The sequence below is a fragment of the Rhinolophus sinicus genome, linkage group LG14, assembly GCF_036562045.2.
Source record: "Rhinolophus sinicus isolate RSC01 linkage group LG14, ASM3656204v1, whole genome shotgun sequence".
In the NCBI taxonomy this organism is placed as follows: Eukaryota; Metazoa; Chordata; class Mammalia; order Chiroptera; family Rhinolophidae; genus Rhinolophus; species Rhinolophus sinicus.
The window spans coordinates 1770404-1792402 of record NC_133763.1 but is presented as its reverse complement, the minus strand read 5'-3'; the positions used below and the strand labels follow the sequence as shown (position 1 = coordinate 1792402).

Sequence of the window (21999 nt, the reverse complement as noted above, 5' to 3'; positions counted from 1 at the left end):
GACCTTTTGTGACTGGCTTCTTTAACTGAGCGTAAGGTTCATCCATGTGGCCTGTGGCAGCACTTCTTTTTTCTTGTTGGAAATGGGCTTTTTAAAACCTGAGTGGGCCCGGTTTGTCAGTACAGAGAGTCAGATTGCGTGCGAAATGGGCATTTTACTGCTGTGTGAGCTGGCGGCTTCCTGAGATCACTGGGGATAAATGCTGCACAGATGTGACTTCCCTCGGAAACCATCCTGCCGTGTCAGACACTCCCTCGCATGCACTCTGATGAGAATTAATAGAGGCTTTCTGTTTAGAATCATTTAAGTTGGAATAAAAGCATATACTAGATGAGGTGCAATGGAATGAACACGTGAAATTATGAACATATGTTGCTGTAAAACTGACTTGGTGCATTTGAAGGAGCGTGCTAGTCTATGACCTTATTAATCTGCAGTCACTAATGTCACTCCTCCTTAATTGCCATTGAGTGATTCTCGCAGAGCACCTGAACAGGCAAGGATGTCTCCTGAATATATATTTGGCTTAAATAAATATATCCAGCGTCCGTATTATAATTTACATTGAGAAACTTAAGGACAAAGGGTACAGCAATTAGGTTCATTAAAGTGATGTAGTGTATTTGCGTGTCTATTTTAGAAAGCTAGAGGCGCGTGCTTGCATCACTACCAGTCTGAAAGCTAATGTTATTGCATTGCACAGTAACACATTTTGCAGGAAGATTCCTTCTGCAGCCCATGAGAACTTCACAGGATCTCTCTAACCTGGCCTGCTCGCTGCGTGGCTGGGGAGGGATGTACACATCAGAATCACTTGGGAGCTGTTTGCAGACTTGACCTGCCCAAACTTCCTCAACACATCTGATTCCAAAAGTACGGGTGACAAGGGGAGAGGAGCGTGGCCCTCGTCGTTTACTCATCAGATACTTGCTGAGTGTTTGGAGCCAGGCACTCGTCCCAGCCCTGATCCCATGAGGTTTCCATGCTGGTGGGATCAGGGTGGGTCATGCACAGGGAGAATATGAGTTAGTTGGTGGGAGACAGCGATGAGAACTGGGACGTTGAAACAGGACAAGTGACAGGAATGGAAGGAAGCCTGTTTTAAAGAGAGATGCCTGGAAATCATCTCGGAGGAAGTGCCATTCGAGCTAACGCGAAAAAGCCGAAACTGAACCATTTGTGCAGAGTTCTGAGGGAAGAGCACTCAGGCAGAGGCCGTCCTAAGTGCAAAGAACCTAAATTTCTTTGTGGTTAATTTATGCTCTACAAATTCCTCTAACTCCAGAATATAACAGGTAACTTTGGGGTAATTGCATAGTCATAATTCTACTGCCTCATATATAAAAATTTGTCATAAACATCTGAAGGCTTTTCAGCATGTTTTTCTATTTAGTACAATCGATACAGTATATCTGCTGTGACGTGAGCACAGGGAGTGTGAAGAACGAGATCAGAGAAATTGGCAGGGTTAGGGGCCGAGTTTGAAAAAGCTTTGTTGACTGTGGTAAGCATTCTAGATCTTATTCCAAGTACAGTGGATTGTAGGCAGGAGGGGCCATGCAGCCAGGGTGTGAGGAAAGCTCTCCTGGTCACTCACACAACATCACCCAGCTCCCTAGCCACTACCAAGAAGAGTTAAAGTGTTTGCCTTTGTAGTTCTTATTTGTAGTTAAGTTACACACTATAAATTCTTCTAAATCGATGGTGTAATACTTAGCCTTTGTTCATCATGCACTCATAATTTTAATGCCTAGTAATAATAATTTACCATCAACATTTGAAGACTTTTCCAGTATTCCATAAAATTGCAATAGTTTTAAATTGATTTTTGTAAGTTTCACGAGCATTTCGAAAATACTTTCAGAGTATTTAAAATAAAGATTGATCTTCTTAGGCTTAAATATTTAAAATGTACACTTTGAACACTCTTTCGACGGACTGAATTCATTTTGATTTAGCATCTTTGTATTTTTTTGTATAGCTTTATCTGCCAGTATGGATGCACTTAGAACTGACAATAATTTAAATGTTTGCATAATAAAAGCATGCCATATGTTTGTTCATTACTCTCTGTATCTGTCATTTTGCTGGAGTATTAAGAACTCAGTAATGATTTCTTAGGAAAATTTCTGGTGCAAAGCTGTTTAATTGTTCTAAGTCTCTGAAGTGAGGCTTCTTCTCTTGAAGGCTGGCTGCTGAAGGCGCTAATGGAGTCGGCGACCCTGTGTGTGCAAACCCCTCAGCACAGAGCTCACGCTGCTCATGCGTGCTGAACGGAGACAGCACGCCGCCATGTCCGTCTCAGGGCGCTGCCAGGCCCAAGAACACACCAGCTCCGGCCCCACTCGCGTCTGAGCCTGCCAACGACACTGGTAAGCACGGCTCTTTATGATGCACGTGGAAACGAGAACTAAATTAAACTGAATGGATCTGTGCCTACACTCTTACTTGCGTCTTTCTTGATCTTCAATTCTGCGATAGGAATTTAAAAATTACAATGCCTGAATTTTTTTGTAATCATTTTGAAATTTTCAAGATTATTTAGGAACGTACGCCAAAAATCTATTAGTTTCGAGATCACAACACATTTCACTAAGAAAAAACTTCTATGATAGCTAGATTGTTAGGCTTTATGCCACGAAAAGTACTATTTAATTAATAATGTGGAATATATTTCTAAAAGAATTTAAGCGAATTCATTGATTTGTCAGTAATGAGTGGTTCCTTTAGCCTGTCTTTCAGTGCACAAATATTTATTTGTTGGCATATAACTTAGTAGAGAAATGTTCTGTGAGCCTATATAGGTCTCAGAGAGTTTCATATTTTCCAAGAGGAAGCATTATTCTATTACAGAAGGAATGACCCTGTTTTTCAATGGGTTCAGCTGTAGAGTTCATGCATTATTTTTGATCTTTGTATATTAACTCTTTCAAATGAATGTCTTGAAACTGAAACATTTTAGAATTTGCTTAAAATGACTAGCGTGTGTGCTGGGGCTGGCGCTGGAGTCCTGGTCTCTTGATTCCAGAGCGTGTGTCTCTTCCTGGTTTTGTCCATTTATGGGAAAGCAGTCAAAAGCAGAAACTTGTAGAGAAGCAATTCAGTGGTTAAAAGAAAGTAGATGGATTTATAGTTAAGATACTTCTGTATTTATACTCAGGGTTGGGGGTTACGTATCATGCATTAGCCTGAGAGTTTTTGTAAACATGGGAATTGATGGGAATTTTGAAAATTTTTAAATTGAATTTTTAAAGCTGCCCTTTTTAAAAAATATGGATTTAAAGATCTTAAGTACCAGAATAGGTAGAACTTTTTAGTCATTAATTTAAGGTGCTGGAAAATGAAGAGAAAATACATATAACCGGGGTAAAATGTGTGAGCAGATGCATTTATTTTCTGATTCTGGCCAACTTTCTAGTAAGAACATTTGTCTCAGATTTCTGTTAGCAAAGCAGAAAAGGAAACATCATCTTAGATTATTCAGAATTGTCTCTATATGAAGAACAGATCAGTTAAAACAGCTGCTATTCCTGAGATTCCATCTTTTATGATCTGTATGAAAAGGGACCATAAATGTAAATAGCATCCTTAATTCTGAGAATAAATATAATAGTGTTTTCTAGAACTCTGCCTTACATTATTTATCCTAAATTAAATCTTCCAGTTTTTAAAAATAGCTTGAGGAAGTACCTATAGGAAGGACCGAAATTTCATTTTTTAAAATACCAGCACCTAGAAACATGGTTTATCTAAGTACTAGAATCCGTCACAAGAGAGCATGAATCCAGTGGTTTTTGGCCAGAGGAGTTTTTGAGTTGTCAAATACCCACAGCAAAGACATGATGGAAAAACCTAGTTATCCACACATAAAAAGAAAAGTATTATTTTAAGCAATGTGACTTCCTGGAAATGTTCCAAAGAGGCTGTGAAAAACAAAAATAATTCCCTTATGTGACCAAATGAATGAGCTGGTTGGTTCTGTGGGACAAGCATTGGATTCCAAACACCAGGTCCAGTCCCATCCTTTCTGGAAGTGATGAGCTAGCAGGCCCAGGTCTTCAGTAAGCCCCCTCCTGAGGCAGGAGACGCGTGCGCCGGAGGCTGGTCTGAGAGGGTGCGTCCGCCTTTCTCTCATTCTGTCGTCACCCTCCATTTAAGGACATGCAGTCGGAGCGTCAGCTCTTCTTTCTGCAGCGCTTAGCTGTTTGAGTAGATTGCGTTTGGGTAGATTCAGATGTTGGTGCAACAGGAGAAGACGCCTGAGGGAGGCCCCTCATTGTAGAACCTTGTTTACGCTCCACAGCCTGTCAGGTACTTGGTAGATTCTTTCCATGGGAATAAATTCAATCCCACCTTCTTATTTACCCTTGCCTGAAATGTCAAGGTAAAAGTAGGACACAGATGAGGAACTGGAGAAGAAAGTTCCATCATCACTATTTCCCGTGACAGTCACAGTAACTACGAGGAACCTAAGACAGTCAGCGTATAAGGCTGACGTCGGTGCCGTCCCTGTTCCAGACACTGCCTTTCCATTTACGGAATCAACTCTCTGTAACTCACATCGGTACTAGTCCTGGAGGGACGGAGGCCCAGGGAGGCCAGAGCGGGACGGGGGAGCGCTGGCCTGTCACCCAGCCCTGCGGCTCTCAGCTCTGCACCCTGCTTTGCTGTCCACCTGGCTGGCAGAGCTGTGCTGGGCCTCAGGTAACACTCCTGCAGGCACCTGATTACTTTCCCCTCCGTGCAGTCCTGCTGGTGACATCCGACCAAATAATCCAAGAGCTGGCCGTCCATTGGCTGCAAAGGCTTCTGGAACCTGCCTCGTTGGTAGCGACCATGTCACCAAGGTCTTTTGTGCCATGTGCCATCCCTTAGTGGGAGGATGAATTCAGGTACATTTTCCAGGAAGGGGGTAGTCTCTTTGAAGGTGTTAGTGTAGAAATGGCGTTCCATTTCTAAATTAAGGACTTTGAAAATTAGTCCTGTTTGTTGGGCTGGGGTGGGAGTGTGCACATCCTGTGTGTACCACTGTGCATGTTTCTAATCCCTCTCCTGCAGTTCCAGGACCCTAAAATCTTGAAAGCCCAGAGGTTTTTGGTAAACTCCTGTGATGGCAGAATGACTAGCACTGGCTTGAGGGTGTTTTGAGTTTGTCATGCTTGGTATGAGTGCGCCTGCCTTTTGCTGCAGAAGTAACAGTGTGTGCCCCCAGACCTGCTTGGGTGCTCGTGTGATGTGCAGTGTCTGTGCCACGTCACCGTCCTGAAATCCACACTGAGGAATTCTGGGACACACTTGGCCTGGGAGTTTCCGGGAGGGACCTGTGGGCCTGTGCCAGGAGTTTAGGACAAATGATTTCACCAGAGACAGCGTTGTACATGAGGGCACCCCCGTCCTGTTCCTTGAGTCTTGATTAAGGGGACCCATCTGATAAGTTTAGTTGCTGTGAATATTGGTCATCATTTTAAGCGAAAATGGTAGGCAGTCATGTAGAGGAAGGTTGGATTTGGCTCCTAATAGGACTTAAATCCCAGTTCTGCCACTTAACACAGTAACTGTGTGACCTTGGATAAACTTAACAACCTCAAAACTTAGCCCCTCCATTTATGAAAAGAGGATAATACTCAACTAACTCCCTATTAGGATTGTTTCAAAGGTTAAGCGCCATAGTGTAAAATATTCACCATAGTCCTTGGACAGTGGTCAGTATTTAAGGAAAACATTTTCTTCCCCCGCCCCTAACTTTTAGTGTAAAATGACGTTTTCTAATATACAATTATTGTTTGATTAATAAAATAGGTCAGAGCTCAGCAGTAACTGATTTCACAAGTTTCTTAGACTTTGCTTTTAGCCTTTTAGTCTGAAATGATTACACATTCACAGAAAGTTGCAAAGAAATGTCCCTGGAGGTCCCCGCTCCCTTTCCAGCCTCCCCGTGTTAACATCTTGTGTAGCTTGGTACCGTGGCAAGGTCAGGGGCTGGCGCTGACACATCGCTGGGAGGATAAAGTAAGATGCCCCTAAAAGGGGTTAGCAGATTTCTAATAAACATTTCAGTAAGTGGTATTTTGTTTGGCTTGTTTCTGGTTTGATTGAATTATAGTCAGAACGTGGCCTCCTGATGGTAGAATTGGGGATTTCATTTTGTCCTTTACATATGCCAATTTTTCTAAAAATTCTGACAGTATTTGGATGCCATATATCTATATATGTATTAGAAAGTCAAAACTACCTCTCTAACTGTAATTGAGGTCAGGTATGTTGACTGTTATTAAATCCTTCCTATACTTAATATTTCTACTCATGGTTTGTCTGTTACCTGCATAGTTTTGAGAGGTCTGTTTAGTTTTTCTTTGATTTGTCTTTATTGATTCAACAAATATTTGTTTTCATATGCCAGGCATTTTGTAGCTGTTGGGAATACAAATTGAACAAATCTGACAAAGTTTTTGCACTGTGAACTTAATGAAAAAGGAATAAAAACCAATAAATAAAATGAGTGCACAGCCTGAGAAACAAAACAGAATGCTGTGTAGCCAGGGAGGGATGGGGCAGGTGCAGCGTCACATGAGACACTCAAGGCTGCCTTCGGAAGGTGTGATTGAGCAGGGACCCCCAGGAGAGACCATGGGGGCAGCTGTGCACACCCCGCAGTGGGAAGGAGCCCGCAGAGCACCGAGAAGGCAGTGCAGCTGGGGTGGGGTCCTGCGGGCCGGCGTCACGGGCTTGGAGTTTATTCCGGTCGTACTGGGGCTGCACTGCTGTCTAAGTCGGGCAGTGACAGATCTGCCGTGTGCTTTAGGAAGGTTCCTGTGGCTGCTATTTGGAGAATGGATTGTAGTTGGACGGGAGAGGAGACAGGCTGTGGCCTGGTGGAAGCCAGAAATGACGGACGGGGCGTAGTGTGAAGATGGGGAGGGCTGCGGAGAGTGCTTGCTGGCGGGTTAGGAGTGTCTGCCTGAACAACGGAGGCGTTTTCTTCCTCTGTCTCTGATAGTGTGTGTTTTAGGTCTGTATTTTAGTGTGCACACAGGTTTGTGACTGATTCTTATTGGAGTGCATTATCTTTTCTCCAGTGTTCCTCTTTTGCCATTTACTGTGATTTTGCTCTGAAAAGACTACTGCTTATCTTTTCTTTTGTGGAAATTAATTTCATTCATCGATCGAAGGGTAAACATTAAAGGAGATAGTTCTCGTCAGTGAACATCAGGAGACACCAGAATTTAATCTCTATGTACACATTCTCTTTTCATTTCTCCATCTTAGCTATCATATGTAAATATTAAAATATAAATATTTTATTTCTTGTACTTCATTACTGATATATTTTTCCCAAAGCCCTTCTCTCCCCCACGCTTGGTGTAGAACTTGGTTGATTCTGTCGTTCTTGTGCACTTAACCATTTGATTCCATCTCTAATTTCTAACATTTGAGTCTCTTTTCCTTTAAAAATCTACCTGAAGATTCCATTACTTTTATTTAAGGCTTCCTCCCCATTTCAATTAGAACTTTCATGTATAATCTTCTAATAGGTTTTGTTCAATAATCTGTTCTTTCCACTTTTAATTTAACTCACTGTTACAGTGACATAGTTGAAATGGATCGATCACATTTAAAAGGAAATTAAGAAAACTCTCTAACCGTGGATTGCAGTATTGGGTTATTTCTCTGGAAAGCACAGAATGAGCTCCCGGACCTTCTTTGCAGCCCTCTGTAGCACTGTCTTACAAATGAATTCCATTGTATGTTCCCCACTGTTGGCACAGACTTCTCTTGATATTAGCTACCATTTGCACATAAAAAGGGACATAGAAAGGGTTCATTTAAAAGTTTTTTTTAATAACCCATGCAGACTTTCAGAGCTGATAATTTGGAGAAAAAACCTTTGTTATCCTAATGTTGGTTTCTCTTTCCTAAGTTAGGTGTGTGTGTGTCGGTGTGTATGTCGGTGTGTGTATTCTTAAATTTTTATTCACATGTTCATCTCTAAACTGTGAGTAACAAAACAAAAAATGACGTGCCTTACTTCCATTACCACCTGCTCCATTAGTCCGCGGGAGTGCGGCTCTGACTGAGTGTGACGGTGCAGCCATCAGTGCTCTGTCGTTCCTTGTCAGGTCATCTTTCTAATTTTCCCTTTTCAGTTAATGGAGAGTCACCCTCATCGACCCCTGAAGATGCCGCGGGGGCTGCAGTGGCCTCTGAAGACACCACCTTGTCTCCGGGTCGCACTAGTGCCACCAGTGAGGACCCGCCCATTCCAGAAGTGCCGGCTGCCTCGGGACACAATGGCTGCGTCCTTCCTGACAGTGCAGCACTTGAGTCTGAAGCCGGCTGTGCCCTGGACCCAGGCGCCTCTGCCTCCGTCTCCGCCTCCGCCTCCACCTCCACCTCCGGGACCGGCTCTGCCCTTGAGGCCGCCAAATCCAGGCAGCCGGCTGGGTGTGAGGAGCCCACCCGGCCGTCCTCCGGGACCCCCGGCACCGACACTTTGCCCTCAGGGTACGTCCGTTTCCTTTTCAGATGTTTGACTCACATTTAAGTAGCAGCTTTTTCCTAAGTATGACTGTTAAATGTGTGTACAATGTTTCCTTTGTTCAGTAATTTGAAATCTGAGTGGCAGTCTTACTCATACTATTTGCTACAAATCAAGTACAATTTGCTACAAACTTAATAACCATTGCTCACCTAGTCAACGTACAGGCAGAAGGCAGGGAAAAGGAAAAAAACTGATGTGAATCGCGGGACCCTCTTGATTGGGTTCTTGGGTCATTGTTACTGTTAGGTAAGAGCGACCAGGACACAGCCATGGTCACCTCCGTTCTCTAGCTTCCTGTGTGGTCTGTTCCTCGCACCCCAAGCCTGACAACCAGCAGCCGTAATGCTGCGTGGACCTCATAACCTCCCGATGGGTTGTTACAAATGGGTTTTCACTGCCGCTTAGTCATGGCTTCCTTTGCAGGGTGTCCTCTGTGCTCTGTCTCGCCCTCCTGTGCTTCTTGCTCGCCTGTTCTTTTACTCTTTGCTTGGCTCTGACGACACAGACATTAATTCATGATTCATTGTCTCTGCTCTCAAGAGGCTCATTCAGTGGCTTAGCTTTGCAAACGCACGTACACGGTAGAGGTTGCAAATGCTGGAATGGAGGTGAGGACATGGCGTTTCCCTGCACAGCCGGCGTGTCCGCCTGTGGCTCAGCCCCCCTGCTCTCACTGCTGCCGGTGTCACCGCAGCTCGCTCTCAGAGCTGGTTTGCTGGGGCTCTTCTCCAGCTCTTCCCGCCCTCGCCCCCGCCTCCCTGTGGTTGCAGCCGTGGTCTCCCGCATGTGTGTCCTCTGGGGGCTTGCACTGCCCCCTCACTTTAACTGTTACATCTGTCCATCCAGCCAGAGCTTTCTCTGAGCTTGTTTTCATCTGCTTTCCGGAAGTCTCCCTTGTGTCTCCTGCATGCATCTCAGACCTGACATTGTCCTCCCTTCCCCCTCAGAGATCTCTCATTGTCCCTTTGTCTCCTGCCTGTGGTGGCTTAGTCACCTATCCTAGTCTCTTGTGTGCCTGCTCCTGTGACAGACACACAGGAAGCTGTTCTCACCGTCAGGAACCTCATGGTCTCGTGGCGGGAGTAAAGAGCAGCAGTCGGGGATGCAGTGAGAGCTACACCAGAGCTAAGCCTGGGGTGCCGTGGGGCGAAAACGCAGAGGATGCCAAAGACTTCTGTGTGGATGAGGCGACTGGAAGTGGGTGTCTCGAGAGGAGGGGGAGTCAGCAGAGCAGGGCACCGGCTGGCGCCCAGCAGAGCCAGGCGCGTGCTCAGGTCTCCAGCACCCCTCGAGAGCTCAGTGGTCATCACAGCCTGAGCGCAGCACATCGGGCAGCGAGCTGTGGGTGCCGGAGAGTAGGCAGTCCTGTGAGAATTTGGTACCCGCTGAGGGTGTGAGAGTTCTTCCTGCAAACCGGGCATAAGCACTAGAGGATTTCAAGTAGAGCAGTGACACATCACACTTGGATCTTATTAAGGTTATTCTAGCGGTGGTGTAGACGGTAGGAATTCAGGAGACCAGACAGCTGGCTGTTTCATAATAAAACAGTAAGTGTGTAAACCGAACTCGGGAGCCACCTCAGTGCTTCCTGCCACACACTGCAGCCCCCGTCGTGGGCGCGGCAGTGGGAGCGCCGTGCAGTATCGAGGGGAGTGATTTCCACATTGCAGGCTGCACCCATTCATCCGGTAGGACTGGCATTGGAACACGTACTGAAGGAAATCAACACAGACCAGAATAAAAAGTGCTGAAGGGTGTGGTGGCCTGTGAGAGTAACCACTGTTCAGGAAGTTTGTTCTCCTGCACTGCGGTCCTGTAAAGTGGACTCAACAGCATCTAGTGCACCCGCTGGTTTGGTGTTGAGTTGTATGAGTTCCTTACATATATTGGTATCGGCCCCTTATCAGAGGCGTTGTTTGCAAATATCTCCTCCTATTCAGTTGGTTGCCTCTTTGATTTGTTGATGGTTTCTTTTGCTGTGCAGAAGCTTTTTAGTATGATATAATCCCATCCCTTTATTTTAGCTTTGACTTCCCTTGCTTTTATGGTCAAATTCATAAAATCTTCTTTGAACCCAAGGTCCATAAGTTTAGTACCTATGCTTTCTATGCATTTTATTGTGTCAGGTCTTATGTTTAGGTCTTTGATCTATTTTGAGTTAATTTTGGTACATCGTGACAGCAGTCCAGTTTCATTCTTTTGCACGTGGCTTTCCAATTTTTCCAGCACCATTTATTGAAGAGGTTTTCTTTTTTCCATTGTATGTTTTTGACTCCTTTGTCGAAAATTATCTGTCCGTATTTATGTGGGCTTATTTCTGGGTTTTCAATTCTATTCCATTGGTGTATGTTTGTTCTTCTGCCAATACCATGTCACAGAAAAACAAAGGATCATATAAGAATACTATGAAGGACTATATGCTACCAAATTCAGTAACGTAGAAGAAATGGTGATCTGGACAGTTCTTAGAAATAGACAAGTTCTTAGAAACATATACCCTTCACAGACTGAATCACAAAGAACTGGAAAATCTAAATAGACTGATCAACAATACGGAAATTGAATCAGTCATCCAAAACCTTCTCAAAAGCAAAAGTCCAGGACCAAATGGCTTTACTAGTGAATTCTATCAATCATTCAAAGAGGATCTAACACCTGTCCTCCTCAGACTCTTCCAAAAAATTGAAGAAGAGGCAATACTTCCTAATTGATTTTATGAGACCAACATTACCCCGATACCAAAACCTGGTAAGGATAACAACAAAAGAAAATGATTGACCAATATCGCTGATGAATACAGATGCAAAACTCCTAAACAAAATTCTAGCAAATCGAAAGCAACAATGCATTAAAAAGATTATACGTCACGACCGAGTGGGGTTCATCCCAGGGGCACAAGGATGGTTCAACATACGCAAATCCATCAATGTGATACATCACATACACAAAATAAAGGACAAAAATCATAAGATTATATCAGTCGATGCAGAAAAAGCATTTGGCGAGATACAACATCCATTTATGATTAAAACACTTAATAAAATGGGTATAGAAGGAAAATACCTTAACATAATAAAGGCCATATATGACAAGCCCTTAGCTAATATCATAATTAACAGTGAAAAACCGAAGCCCTTTGCTCTTTCAAGAGTAAGACAGGGCTGTCCCCTATCACCTCTGCTTTTCAACATAGTGTTGGAAGTCCTAGTCAGAGCTATCAGCCAAGTGAAAGAAATAAAAGGCATCCAAATTGGGAAGGAAGAAGTTAAAGTGTCACTTTTTGCAGATGACCTGATTCTTTATATAGAAAACCCTCAAGAGTCCACCAAAAAGCTATTAGAAGCAATAAATGAACATAGTAAAGTTGCCGGTTACAAAATCTATGTACAAAGTCCATTGCAGTTCTATATACTATCAATGAAACCTCAGAAAAAGAAATAGAAAAAAGCAATTCCTTTTGCAATTGCAATAAGAAGAATAAAATTCCTAGGAATAAACTTAACAAAGGATGTGAAGGACCTATACACTGAAAACTATATGACATTTTTAAAAGAAATTGAAAAAAGTAAAGAAAAAAGAAATTAAAGAAGATACAAAGAAATGGAATGACATTGCGTGTTCATGGATTGGAAGAATCAACAATAGTTAAAATGGCCGTATTACCCAAAGCAATATACAGATTTAATGCAATCCCAATGGCATTTTTCAAAGAAATAGAACAAAAAAACAGATTTGTACGGAATCAAAAAAGACCCCGAATAGCCAAAGCAATCCTAAGAACAAAGAACAGTGCTGGAGGTATCACACTCCCTGACTTCAGCTTGTACCACAGGCCACAATAACCCATCACTAGATTCTACAACTGCCATTTTACTCCGCTGCTTTCTCACATAGCTCTTCATCTCTCTGTCCACCTAATTTTTAAATGCATTTCAGTAAGTTGCAGATGCCAGCACATTTTTCTCCTCAATATTTCAGCTTGCATATCATTAAGTAGACTTCAATATTTCTTTGTTTTTTTTTCAGTAAAGTTTACACAGAAGGAAATACACAAGTCTTCAGTGTACCATTTTTAATGAGCTTTAACAAATGCATATATCTGTTAACCCAAACTCTTACCGAGGTAAAAACATTTCCATCATCCCAGAACATTCTCTGAAACCCCTTTACAGTCAATCCCTGCCCTAGTTTTAGAGAGGCAATCACAGTTCTGATTTTTTTCCCCACTACAGATTATAGATTAGTTTTCCCTATTCTAGAATTTAACAGATGGAATCAGTACGACCAGTTTTGAGTAAGTTTCTTTGAATCAGCATGATGGGACCGGTATTGTTTCTCTTTGTAACACTTAGATCAACAGGTGACATCCTCCGTTTTCTCTGCACTGGTCTGAAAAGGGGCTTTATTTTGTCCATTGCTGTATTCCTTGTGCCTAAAACTGCCTGCCATTTAGCAGGTTCTCAGTAAATATTTGCTAAGTTAGTGACCTGGAGCTTGACTGGGTCGCTTGGAGTGAGTGAGCCGTGGGGAACAGGCCCTGGCTTGTCGGTGCCTCTGAGGAAATGGGGAACAAGGTCAGAATTCTCCACTCAAAAATCCCCTGGCATCCATTGAATTGAACAACAAAGCGGTTATGGATTGGTGACCTCTGGCAGAGTGGTTTCTGGGAAACGGAGTGTGGTGGAGCCAGCCCGAGGGTGCAAGTGTGAGAAGACTCCCCTGAACACTGGGAAGGGGGCGAGTTTGGTGGACTTAGCAAGACCAGAGAGGCCGTTCCTTGTTTTGTAAGACGGGAGAGACTTCAAGGGGTCTGTCACCTGCAAGGGCAGAAGGCAGTGGGCGCAGAGCAGGGAGGTGACTGGGTTTGGGACAGGCAGGTCTCGTCTACCCCATTGTCCCACCTTGAGACCCACAGTTAGTCAATGAGGAACTAACTCCTCTTGTTTTTATTGTGAAATCTCACAAAGTTCTCCCAAACTTCCTGTTTTTGTTTTAACAAGGTCTTGTTCAGTAATAGGCTTTGAAAACTTCTATATGACGTCTTAGTGAGACGGGGAGGCTGTATCTAACTACCTGAAAGGAGAGTATTGTGGTTGAAGGTGAAGTGTGGCCGTTGCAAATTCGCACTTCTCTCCAGGAAATGGAGGAATTCTGCTGAGAAGTCTCCTCAGTCAGGGGATACTCATGGGATAAAGGGTGTCGGGCCAGGGCCAGCCAGCTGCTTTTATACGTCAGAGCACAGGCACAGCTGTAGAGGGCTGTCACTGAGTCCCCGGCCCAGCCAGTGTCCCCCTTCGCTCTCCTTACTGCCCCCCTCATTGGATTGGAATGTCCTTTCTATTGAGAGAGTGACTGCTGATCAATAGTAATCTCTTACTAGGTTTGTGTGTCCAGAATAATCTCGCTTTTGCCGCTTTCCCCACAAAGCCTGAAATGTTTACTGTTTGTCACTTTACGGAAAATGTTTGCCTACTCTTGATCTAGTGCATAGAAGATATCCAAAAATACTTCTGAATATGCTGTTCTGTGTAGCAAGCAGTTTAGTTTGAGAACGATCAGTTCTGTTTAGAGCAAAACACTGAATTCTGGAACTAATCTTTCACTTTTGGAAGAATTAAGAAGCAGGGGCTAGCTAGCATAAGTGCTTGCTGAATATTTGTTAAATGTTAAATTAGAAATATTTGCAATTAGGATAAAACTGGAAAAGTGCGTCATAGCCCTTTATACGGATGAAGCACTTGGTTCTTTTCTACCCCAAACCCAGACTATTGTCAATTGGGATTTTACTCTTTCCACTCAGGAGATTGGAAGTGTCTTCTATTTAAACACCCTCCACACCACCACCGCTGAAAAAGACTACAAATACTGACATCTGTTTGTTCTCCAATGAAGCAGCCTTGTTCTGTCACCTTTCAATTAATCCCATAGTCGATGAATCGCACCCATGCACACAAAGCCCCACTCAGCTTTTCGGTACCTGCTCATTAGACACACAAGATGCGCCTCTTACATGCAAGACAGACAGCCAAACGGCCTAGAAAATTCTGCGTGAAAAAAACAGACTGTCTCAGTATTCTCACAGGGATAAGAGTAGATATAACATAAGTTACAGAAGGATGAGGTGTTACAACAGTGGAATACTTGAAGAACTATAAGCTCTTGGAAATCTAATTCAGTAAATTCAGTGGAAGACTTGGCCCAGAAAGTAGAATAAAAAGAAACTTATAAAAGAACAGGAATTACATATGAATACTGGAGGACCAGTTCAGAAGATCTGAGCTGAGAAGTTCTAAAAGAGAAAATGGGAGGAAATCCTCAACAAAATAATAAACGTGAAGGGCTTCGAATTTTCTTATTGAAAGGGCTCACCAAACCCCAGGATAATAAGGGAAAATAAATCTATATTAAGACACCTTATTGTGAAAATTTTAGTACGTTGGGGCCAAAGAAAAAAATCCTACATATTTCCAGAGATTAAAGAAAGGGGAAAAGCAGGCCTCGTCCTCCTCAGAATGTATTTGACTTCTCAGAACCAGCACGAGCAGCTAGGAGGCAACGGCCAGTGGCTTAAATGCTGAGGGACAGTCTCTCCAACCTCGGGTTCTGTGTGCAGCGTCACTGTTGAGTGTGTGCACAGACATCCTAGGCTTACACAAGTTTCCTGCCCGGGTCTTCTTCTTAGGAAGCTGCCAGGACTCGTGTTTCTGCAAAACACGGAAGTGAAAGACCTGGCCCCTGATGTGGGGTCTGATGGAGGAGGCGTGGAGGGCTCCGCTGCGTGCCCGACGCGGCAGGGAGTACCTGGAGTTAAATGAACAATAAGTCCGTGGCAATGAGGAAATGGGAGGAAAGAACCAGAACAAGAGATCGCGTTGTGCTCCATGGCCTGTCTGGGGCTTCCACAGTCAGAGAACTGATTTAAGGAAGGACATGGCGTGTGTGTGTACGTGTGTGGGGGGGTTTAGAGCAGTTGGGAGGAGGGTGAGTGTGAGAGAGTCCGTGTACATGTGTACGTGTACATGTGCGTGCATGTGCGTAGGAAAGAGTCTGACAGCTTCAGCTTGTGCACCTTGTTTAGGGAGTAGCTTTATCTGTAGGGTCATTGTGTAGAGAAAAAATAATTAAAGGCCTGTCTAATCGAAAAATCCAAATCAGTTGAGTCCCTGTGTTTAAGAGGAAGACAGATATTTTCTATTTATTCTACTTTCAAGTTGAAAAGAAGGTTAAATTCTGAAATACCAGGTTTTTATGTTTGAAATGTTTCTTCTAGACTATATTATGGAAAGGCTGGAGAGGAAGAAACGGATCACAGAGGAAGGAGAAAGTGAGAGTGGGCAAAATAAAAGATTGCAAGTCTTGGAGGTAGAACAGAAGAGGAGAAAGCTGGGATGTCTGCACACTTGCAGGTTTATCAGAAACAAGGGAGGGACAGATGTGTGCAGAGAACACACAGAATCAGCACGGAGCAGTGATACCACATGCTTTTTTAAGGGGATGTCTGCTAAAATCTTTTAGACGTGCACGTTTGAAATTACAGGAAAATAGCTTTTTACGAAGATGGCGCTGAAAGCGAAGAATAAAACCCCTGCCCCTCCCAGAGCCGAAGCCAAAGCAAAGGCTTTAAAGGCAAAGAAAGCAGTGCTGAACGGGGTCCACAACCACAAAAATGCATGTCACCCACCTTCCCAAGGCCCAGACACGGCGGCTCCCAAATATCCTCAGAAAAGCGCCCCCAGGAAAAACAAGCATGGCCACTATGCCATTACCAAGTTCCCTTGACTACCGAGTCGGCCGTGAGGAGGACAGAAGACGATGCCACATTGCTCACTGTGGGTGTCAGGGCCAGCAAGCTCCAGAGCCAACAGGCTGGGAAGAGGCTCCGTGACATCGACAGGCCGAGCTCAGCCCCTGATCGGGCCTGAGGGAGAGAGAAGGCATATGCGCCACTGGCTCCTGACGAGGACGCTTCAGATGTCGCCAACATATCTGGGATCATCTAAGCTGAGTCCAGCTGGCTAATTCTGAATAAAACAGTTTTTGCACTGTGAAAAAAAGAAAAAAAATTGCAGGAAAAAATGGGTCTTACTTCATTGACATTCTGTGCCTTGGGATTGGCATTAGGCTGAAAGTTCCTCTGCCCTTGATTACATTTCTGTGTTCTGATGATGTGGCATTCTGTACATTAGTCACTTTAGAGAACGGTAGGTATTTTTCTGTCCTCCTCTGCCAACTGCACTTCCTGAGTGTCCACTAGTGTTAATGAAAAAGAAATAACTGAGAACTTAAAAAGCACTAGTAATTGAGAAACAACTTTATAATATATATACACCGGTATGTATATATATGCTTTTAAAGTAAAAGTTCTCTGTAATTTTCCTGATTCTGAGAAGGAATTGTTTTTCAGATTGTCTTACATTTTTGCATCTTTATTAAAGGTGGGAGCAGAGGAAAGACCCTCACGGGAGAACCTATTACGTGGATCATAACACTCGGACGACCACGTGGGAGAGGCCACAACCGTTACCTCCAGGGTAATGTCGCAGCTTTGTGTGTCTTCAGTTGTGTTTTCTCAAACATGCGGTTTAAAAGTTTATTTAATGCAACATAGAATGATTCTTCTCTATATTGTTTCCTTGATTTGCTTTTGTGAATGCTGGATGTTTAGTAAATGAGAGGTGTTATATCTTGTATCTCTTTTACAGTTAGTCTGAAGGGCTTCCTCCAGACATTGTCCAACACTAGCATGAGTTACTGAGAGGAGCTGCAGAATTTTGGTCCATTTTCAGTCCTTGTTATTTTATTTAAAGGAATGAAAAGTATTTCTATGTGTGGTTCTCCATAGATAGTGACCTAAAACTATGTTATTCCATGAGATTTAATGATAGACATTAGAGTGGTTCAGAGTTAGGCTCTACAGAGATTGCCAGAAGTACAATTATATGTTATGGCTCAAATTATAGAAGGTTTTAAATGAATACAAGCATTTCAGTTACATATAAATACAGTTGATGCTGGCGGGCTGCCATTACAGGCCGTTCACAGGCTGGTCGTCCTCCTTCGCTTTCTTAGCCTCCTAACTCTTCACACACTGCACTGATAGCCAGCTCTGCTGTACTGTGCATACTCTCCCCGAACGCTCTGCCCGAGCCTGGCATGCCTCACTGTGTTCGCGACTTGGGACACCTGTCCTTCCACAGGGGCCCTAAGGCCCACCCGACGAAACGCAATGCCAGATGCTTCAAAGCCCAGAAAACTCAAGGCAGGGAATGCTGCTTTTGTGAGATTATTGCTCAGAGAGCGTTGTATGCAGCAGTGAGCACACTTGATTTAAGGTGGGCTGAGCCCTGGGAGCTGGGGGCATTCCGCGTGCTGGAGAAGTGGGGAAGGACGCTCTGTTGTCAGGGAGTCTACAGCAAAGGCGGGACAGGATGAAGCGTGACACTTTGGGGATTAGAACGTAGTTGTGTTGCCTCTAAAGGGGTCCCTGGAAGAGGGTAGGGGTGTCGAGGCTGCATGGTGGATGGGCTCGTTTTTAGGCCGTACCCAAGAGCTGTGACAGGTGGGATGGCGTGACCCCGTCTGCAGCTCAGGTCGGCAGCAGCTCAGCGGCAGGAGCTCGGTTACAAAGCTCTAGGCCGAGTTAACGTCTGAACGTGGGCAGTGGCCACGGGCAGGTTGCTGGTGTGCAATAAGCATTTGGTAAATGCTGCCCCAAAAGGGCAGGCAGGGTGACACAGGGACTTTGGGTGTGTGGCCCGTTTGGGAGAAATCTTGGCCAGTGGTAGAGTGGCACGTAGTTAGCTGAAATAAATAGCAAGTTACATGATCATAGTTTCTCTGAAGAATATAATTTACATTCTTTTAAAGTTATTTCATCACATCTTGCACTTGAGTTTTAAATTATGTGCTTGTAGTATTAACTATACGCTGTCTCGTTTCTTACGTGAAGAGAGTGCTGTCTGTTTACTTGTACTGTTCATTTCCTTCTCGGCAGCTGGGAAAGAAGAGTGGATGACCGCGGGCGGGTGTACTACGTGGACCACAACACCAGGACCACCACCTGGCAGCGGCCCACCGTGGAGTCCGTGCGCAACTTCGAGCAGTGGCAGTCGCAGCGCAGCCAGCTGCAGGGGGCCATGCAGCAGTTCAACCAGCGTTACCTCTACTCGGTAATGGGCCGCCAGCCGCGTGCTGCGCTTACACTGCTACGGACCGCGGTGCACAGGATGCTTTCGCTGTCGTTCATACGCGGTAGTGTTTCTCATACACAGAAGCACTGCAAGTTTCTTTTTTTAAGTTCTTTTTTTAAACTCACATACCTTATATACTCAGTGTTTTGTCCTTACTGATAGTTTCATAAATGCAGTTTCTTAATAAAACACTATGTCTCCAGCCCAGTCCTCTATCTTTAACTTCATAATTTCGTTGGCGTTACATAAAACCAGTTACGTCCTGACTTGACTTACGGCCAGTCTTGGCGTGTTCTAGCTAGTCTGATTCCCACCCCACATTCTTAGAAGGAGCCCTTGGCTCTCTTTTGGCCCACCAAAGAGATTCTGGGATTGGAGATGGTTTTGTCCAAAACATCTAGTGCTACATGAAAATTGGACCTGTTGGTGATTTATTTATTGCCATAAGCAAACATCCACAAAAAGCGGGGTGAAACCCCCAAAACCCTTGTTAAGGGGGTTTGATCATAGGAAATAGAAAATACAAGTACTGGGCATCATGGACAGTGTTTGGAGGCAACTTAAACCCAGCACATAGAGAGGCGAGTAGACAGAAAGGAGGTAGGAAAGACACGAAAAGAAGCTTGAATAACCCTTCAGCGTCTGGCCTCAGGCTGGCTCTGTGGACTCCACTTTCTTCAGCGGTTAAGTAGTAGCTCTGTGACCCGCTGCCCTGGTTATCTGTAGCCAGCAGACGGAGTGGGCAGCCCAGCTGGCATAGCATCTCCTGCTGCCACCGATTCTGGTTCTTTGGTAACTTGTACAGAATTCTGTGGGGATGTGCCATCATTCAGCTGCATGTCTGGAGTAAGCCAGACGTTACGTACTGTGCGTGCTTATTTTTGGTTGGACTCGGTCGTGTGCATACAAACCTTGGGGAAATGGCAGGAGTGGGGCAGGGTGTCAGAGTGCTCTCCTGCATGGCCTAACCGGCTGCAGCTCAGTTTTCTAAGCACAGAACCAGCTCTGCAGCGAGGGTCCGGGCGCATCCTGCGCTGGCTCAGCAGGGCCGTTGGACCCAGGCTCACTCGTGCAGCTGCCACCTCCTGGGCCCACCGCCCAGGCTAGGCAAGAGCAGGAAAGGGACTTGGAAGGGAGATAGCTTTTTCTAGCAAGCCCTTGCCCTGTTACTTGGGAAGGGAGGCCCTGACCAGGGACTGTGCCCAAACCTCCTGTGCAAATGGTCATCCTACTGGGCCAGCTGCACGGAGGCTGGGGATGGAATACTGTTGGGTGGACGCATGGCCGCCGCCCACAGCCCGGTGGCTTGGCTGTCAGGCGAGGAGGAGTGGGAAGCGTGTAGGTGTACACGCCACAGTACGTGTCCACCAACGTGCATCTGCTTTGTCATTAAGAATTGATTTCTTAGGTCATGGTTTTTACAGTTGCCACTCTTTTCAAATTAATGGTAGAGTGCTTACATTTTCTTCAGAATCTTATTTCTGGATTGTAATAATGTGTAGGCATAAGTGTTTTTTATATATGAACATATGAAAGATTCTGATATCAAGGTGAAAGTTTATTTGTATAATGATGATGCTGGCGTTTAATATTGGCTTTATTAATAGGCATTTATTTTAAGAAGAACTATGATAATTGTTCTATTTTTAAACGACTAATATTGCCTCATTTAAGCACTGTGGTTTTCTCTGTGCTCTCCTGCCACCCCATCACACACCTGCAGATTATTAGGAGAGGGCTACGAGTTTAAAATACTGATGTCAAATATTGTCTCTACATCATTTTAGAAAACTAATAATCAGGTGATCGACTCCTCTTAACTCACGACATTTTTAGGACTTAGTGTCTTGAGATTACTACATTCACATTCCTTCATTACGCTTTTTAGAAAATGACTGTCACGTGATTCTGCTAAGTGTTTAGTTTATCTCTGCTTTTATATTAAGGCGCTGCTCTCTCTCCCCCACCCTTTCTCCAATCAGGCCTCGATGTTAGCTGCAGAGAATGACCCGTACGGGCCTTTGCCACCAGGCTGGGGTGAGTGACAGTGTTGCTGTAAGAATATACGAAAGGTGCATACATCGCACAGTTAGTACATCTATGCATTCTCACTCTGTTTTTTAGAGAAAAGAGTAGATTCAACAGACAGAGTCTACTTCGTGAATCATAACACAAAAACCACGCAGTGGGAAGATCCCAGAACTCAAGGGTATGTATGTGTGTCAAGTAAACCTGTTTGGATGTTCTCGGCACCTGGAACATGCTCCCCTGCTGATGCCCCTTTGTCTGCCAGCTTACAGAACGAAGAACCGCTGCCCGAAGGCTGGGAAATCAGGTACACCCGGGAAGGCGTCCGGTACTTTGTCGATCACAACACGAGGACCACGACATTCAAGGACCCTCGCAACGGGAAGTCGTCTGTGTAAGTGAGAGCCTGCGTTAGAGCCTGAGGTTTAGCCGCGAACGTAGCCGCAGCGTGTACTTTGGGATCAAGAAAAGCCACCGGCGCAGTCCCACAGTAACCTCTTTGCTCTACCTTGTTACGGAGTAGACCTGGCCCCTCACTCCTTAACCATTACCATCGCCAGCACTTACATCCTGACTCCAGTGTGCGAAGGCTCAGTGTATCTTCCTGCAGCTCCTGGAGGAGCATATTATTAGTTTCCCTTTTCTAAGTGCAGAAATAGCCTAGGGAGTGTGACTAAGTGCAGAAGCTTTCTGCCCACTCCTCACATAAGGACATTCTCCATACAGCAGCGAGACGGACCTTTTAAAACACTTAAGTGACAACTCACTCCTTTGCACCAAAGCGGTCGGTGCTGACCATCTCAATCAGAGTCAAAAGCAAAGTCCTTCCAGTGGCCTACACGCTGACAACAGCCGGCCCTGTTGCCTCTTCAGCCTCATCTGTCTTGTCTCCTGTCATTCCCTGGCCCCAGGCTGCCCTGTGACAGCGGGGCTCCGCCTCCCTCTGCTCTGTGCGCTCGCCCCCAGCCCCTGTATGGCTCACCCGCCTGCTTTGTTCAGGCGTTTGCTGTCTGCGACCCCCACTCTGCTGCCCTCACGCATGCACCCCTCCTGTCCTTCTGTACAGCCTGTGCCTTTCCTTTCTGAGGAGCAGGAGTGGTGAGCCGTCACCCCTAGAAACACACTGCATGTGTGTCTCATTCACTAGTACTGAGCTCCACAGAAACAGTCCTTTCATCTGTTGTCCTAACAGATAACGTTCTCCCTGCCTAGGAGCGTGCGAGGGACATGCCATGCATTGCC

The 21999-nt window shown here is 44.8% G+C and overlaps 1 protein-coding gene across 12 annotated transcripts in view; it reads left to right on the top strand.

The window, feature by feature from the left end:
- The window catches only part of WWP1 (WW domain containing E3 ubiquitin protein ligase 1), a 77862-nt gene that overhangs the window by 34749 nt on the left and 21114 nt on the right, over positions 1–21999 (top strand). For all 12 annotated transcript variants that reach the window (XM_074319039.1, XM_074319038.1, XM_074319040.1 and 9 more), the window contains 7 exons: positions 2188–2372; positions 8145–8502; positions 16975–17070; positions 18534–18708; positions 20712–20766; positions 20854–20938; positions 21023–21151. In XM_074319039.1, the coding sequence (XP_074175140.1) occupies positions 2188–2372; positions 8145–8502; positions 16975–17070; positions 18534–18708; positions 20712–20766; positions 20854–20938; positions 21023–21151 (1083 nt within the window). The remainder of the gene's footprint in view (positions 1–2187; positions 2373–8144; positions 8503–16974; positions 17071–18533; positions 18709–20711; positions 20767–20853; positions 20939–21022; positions 21152–21999) is intronic.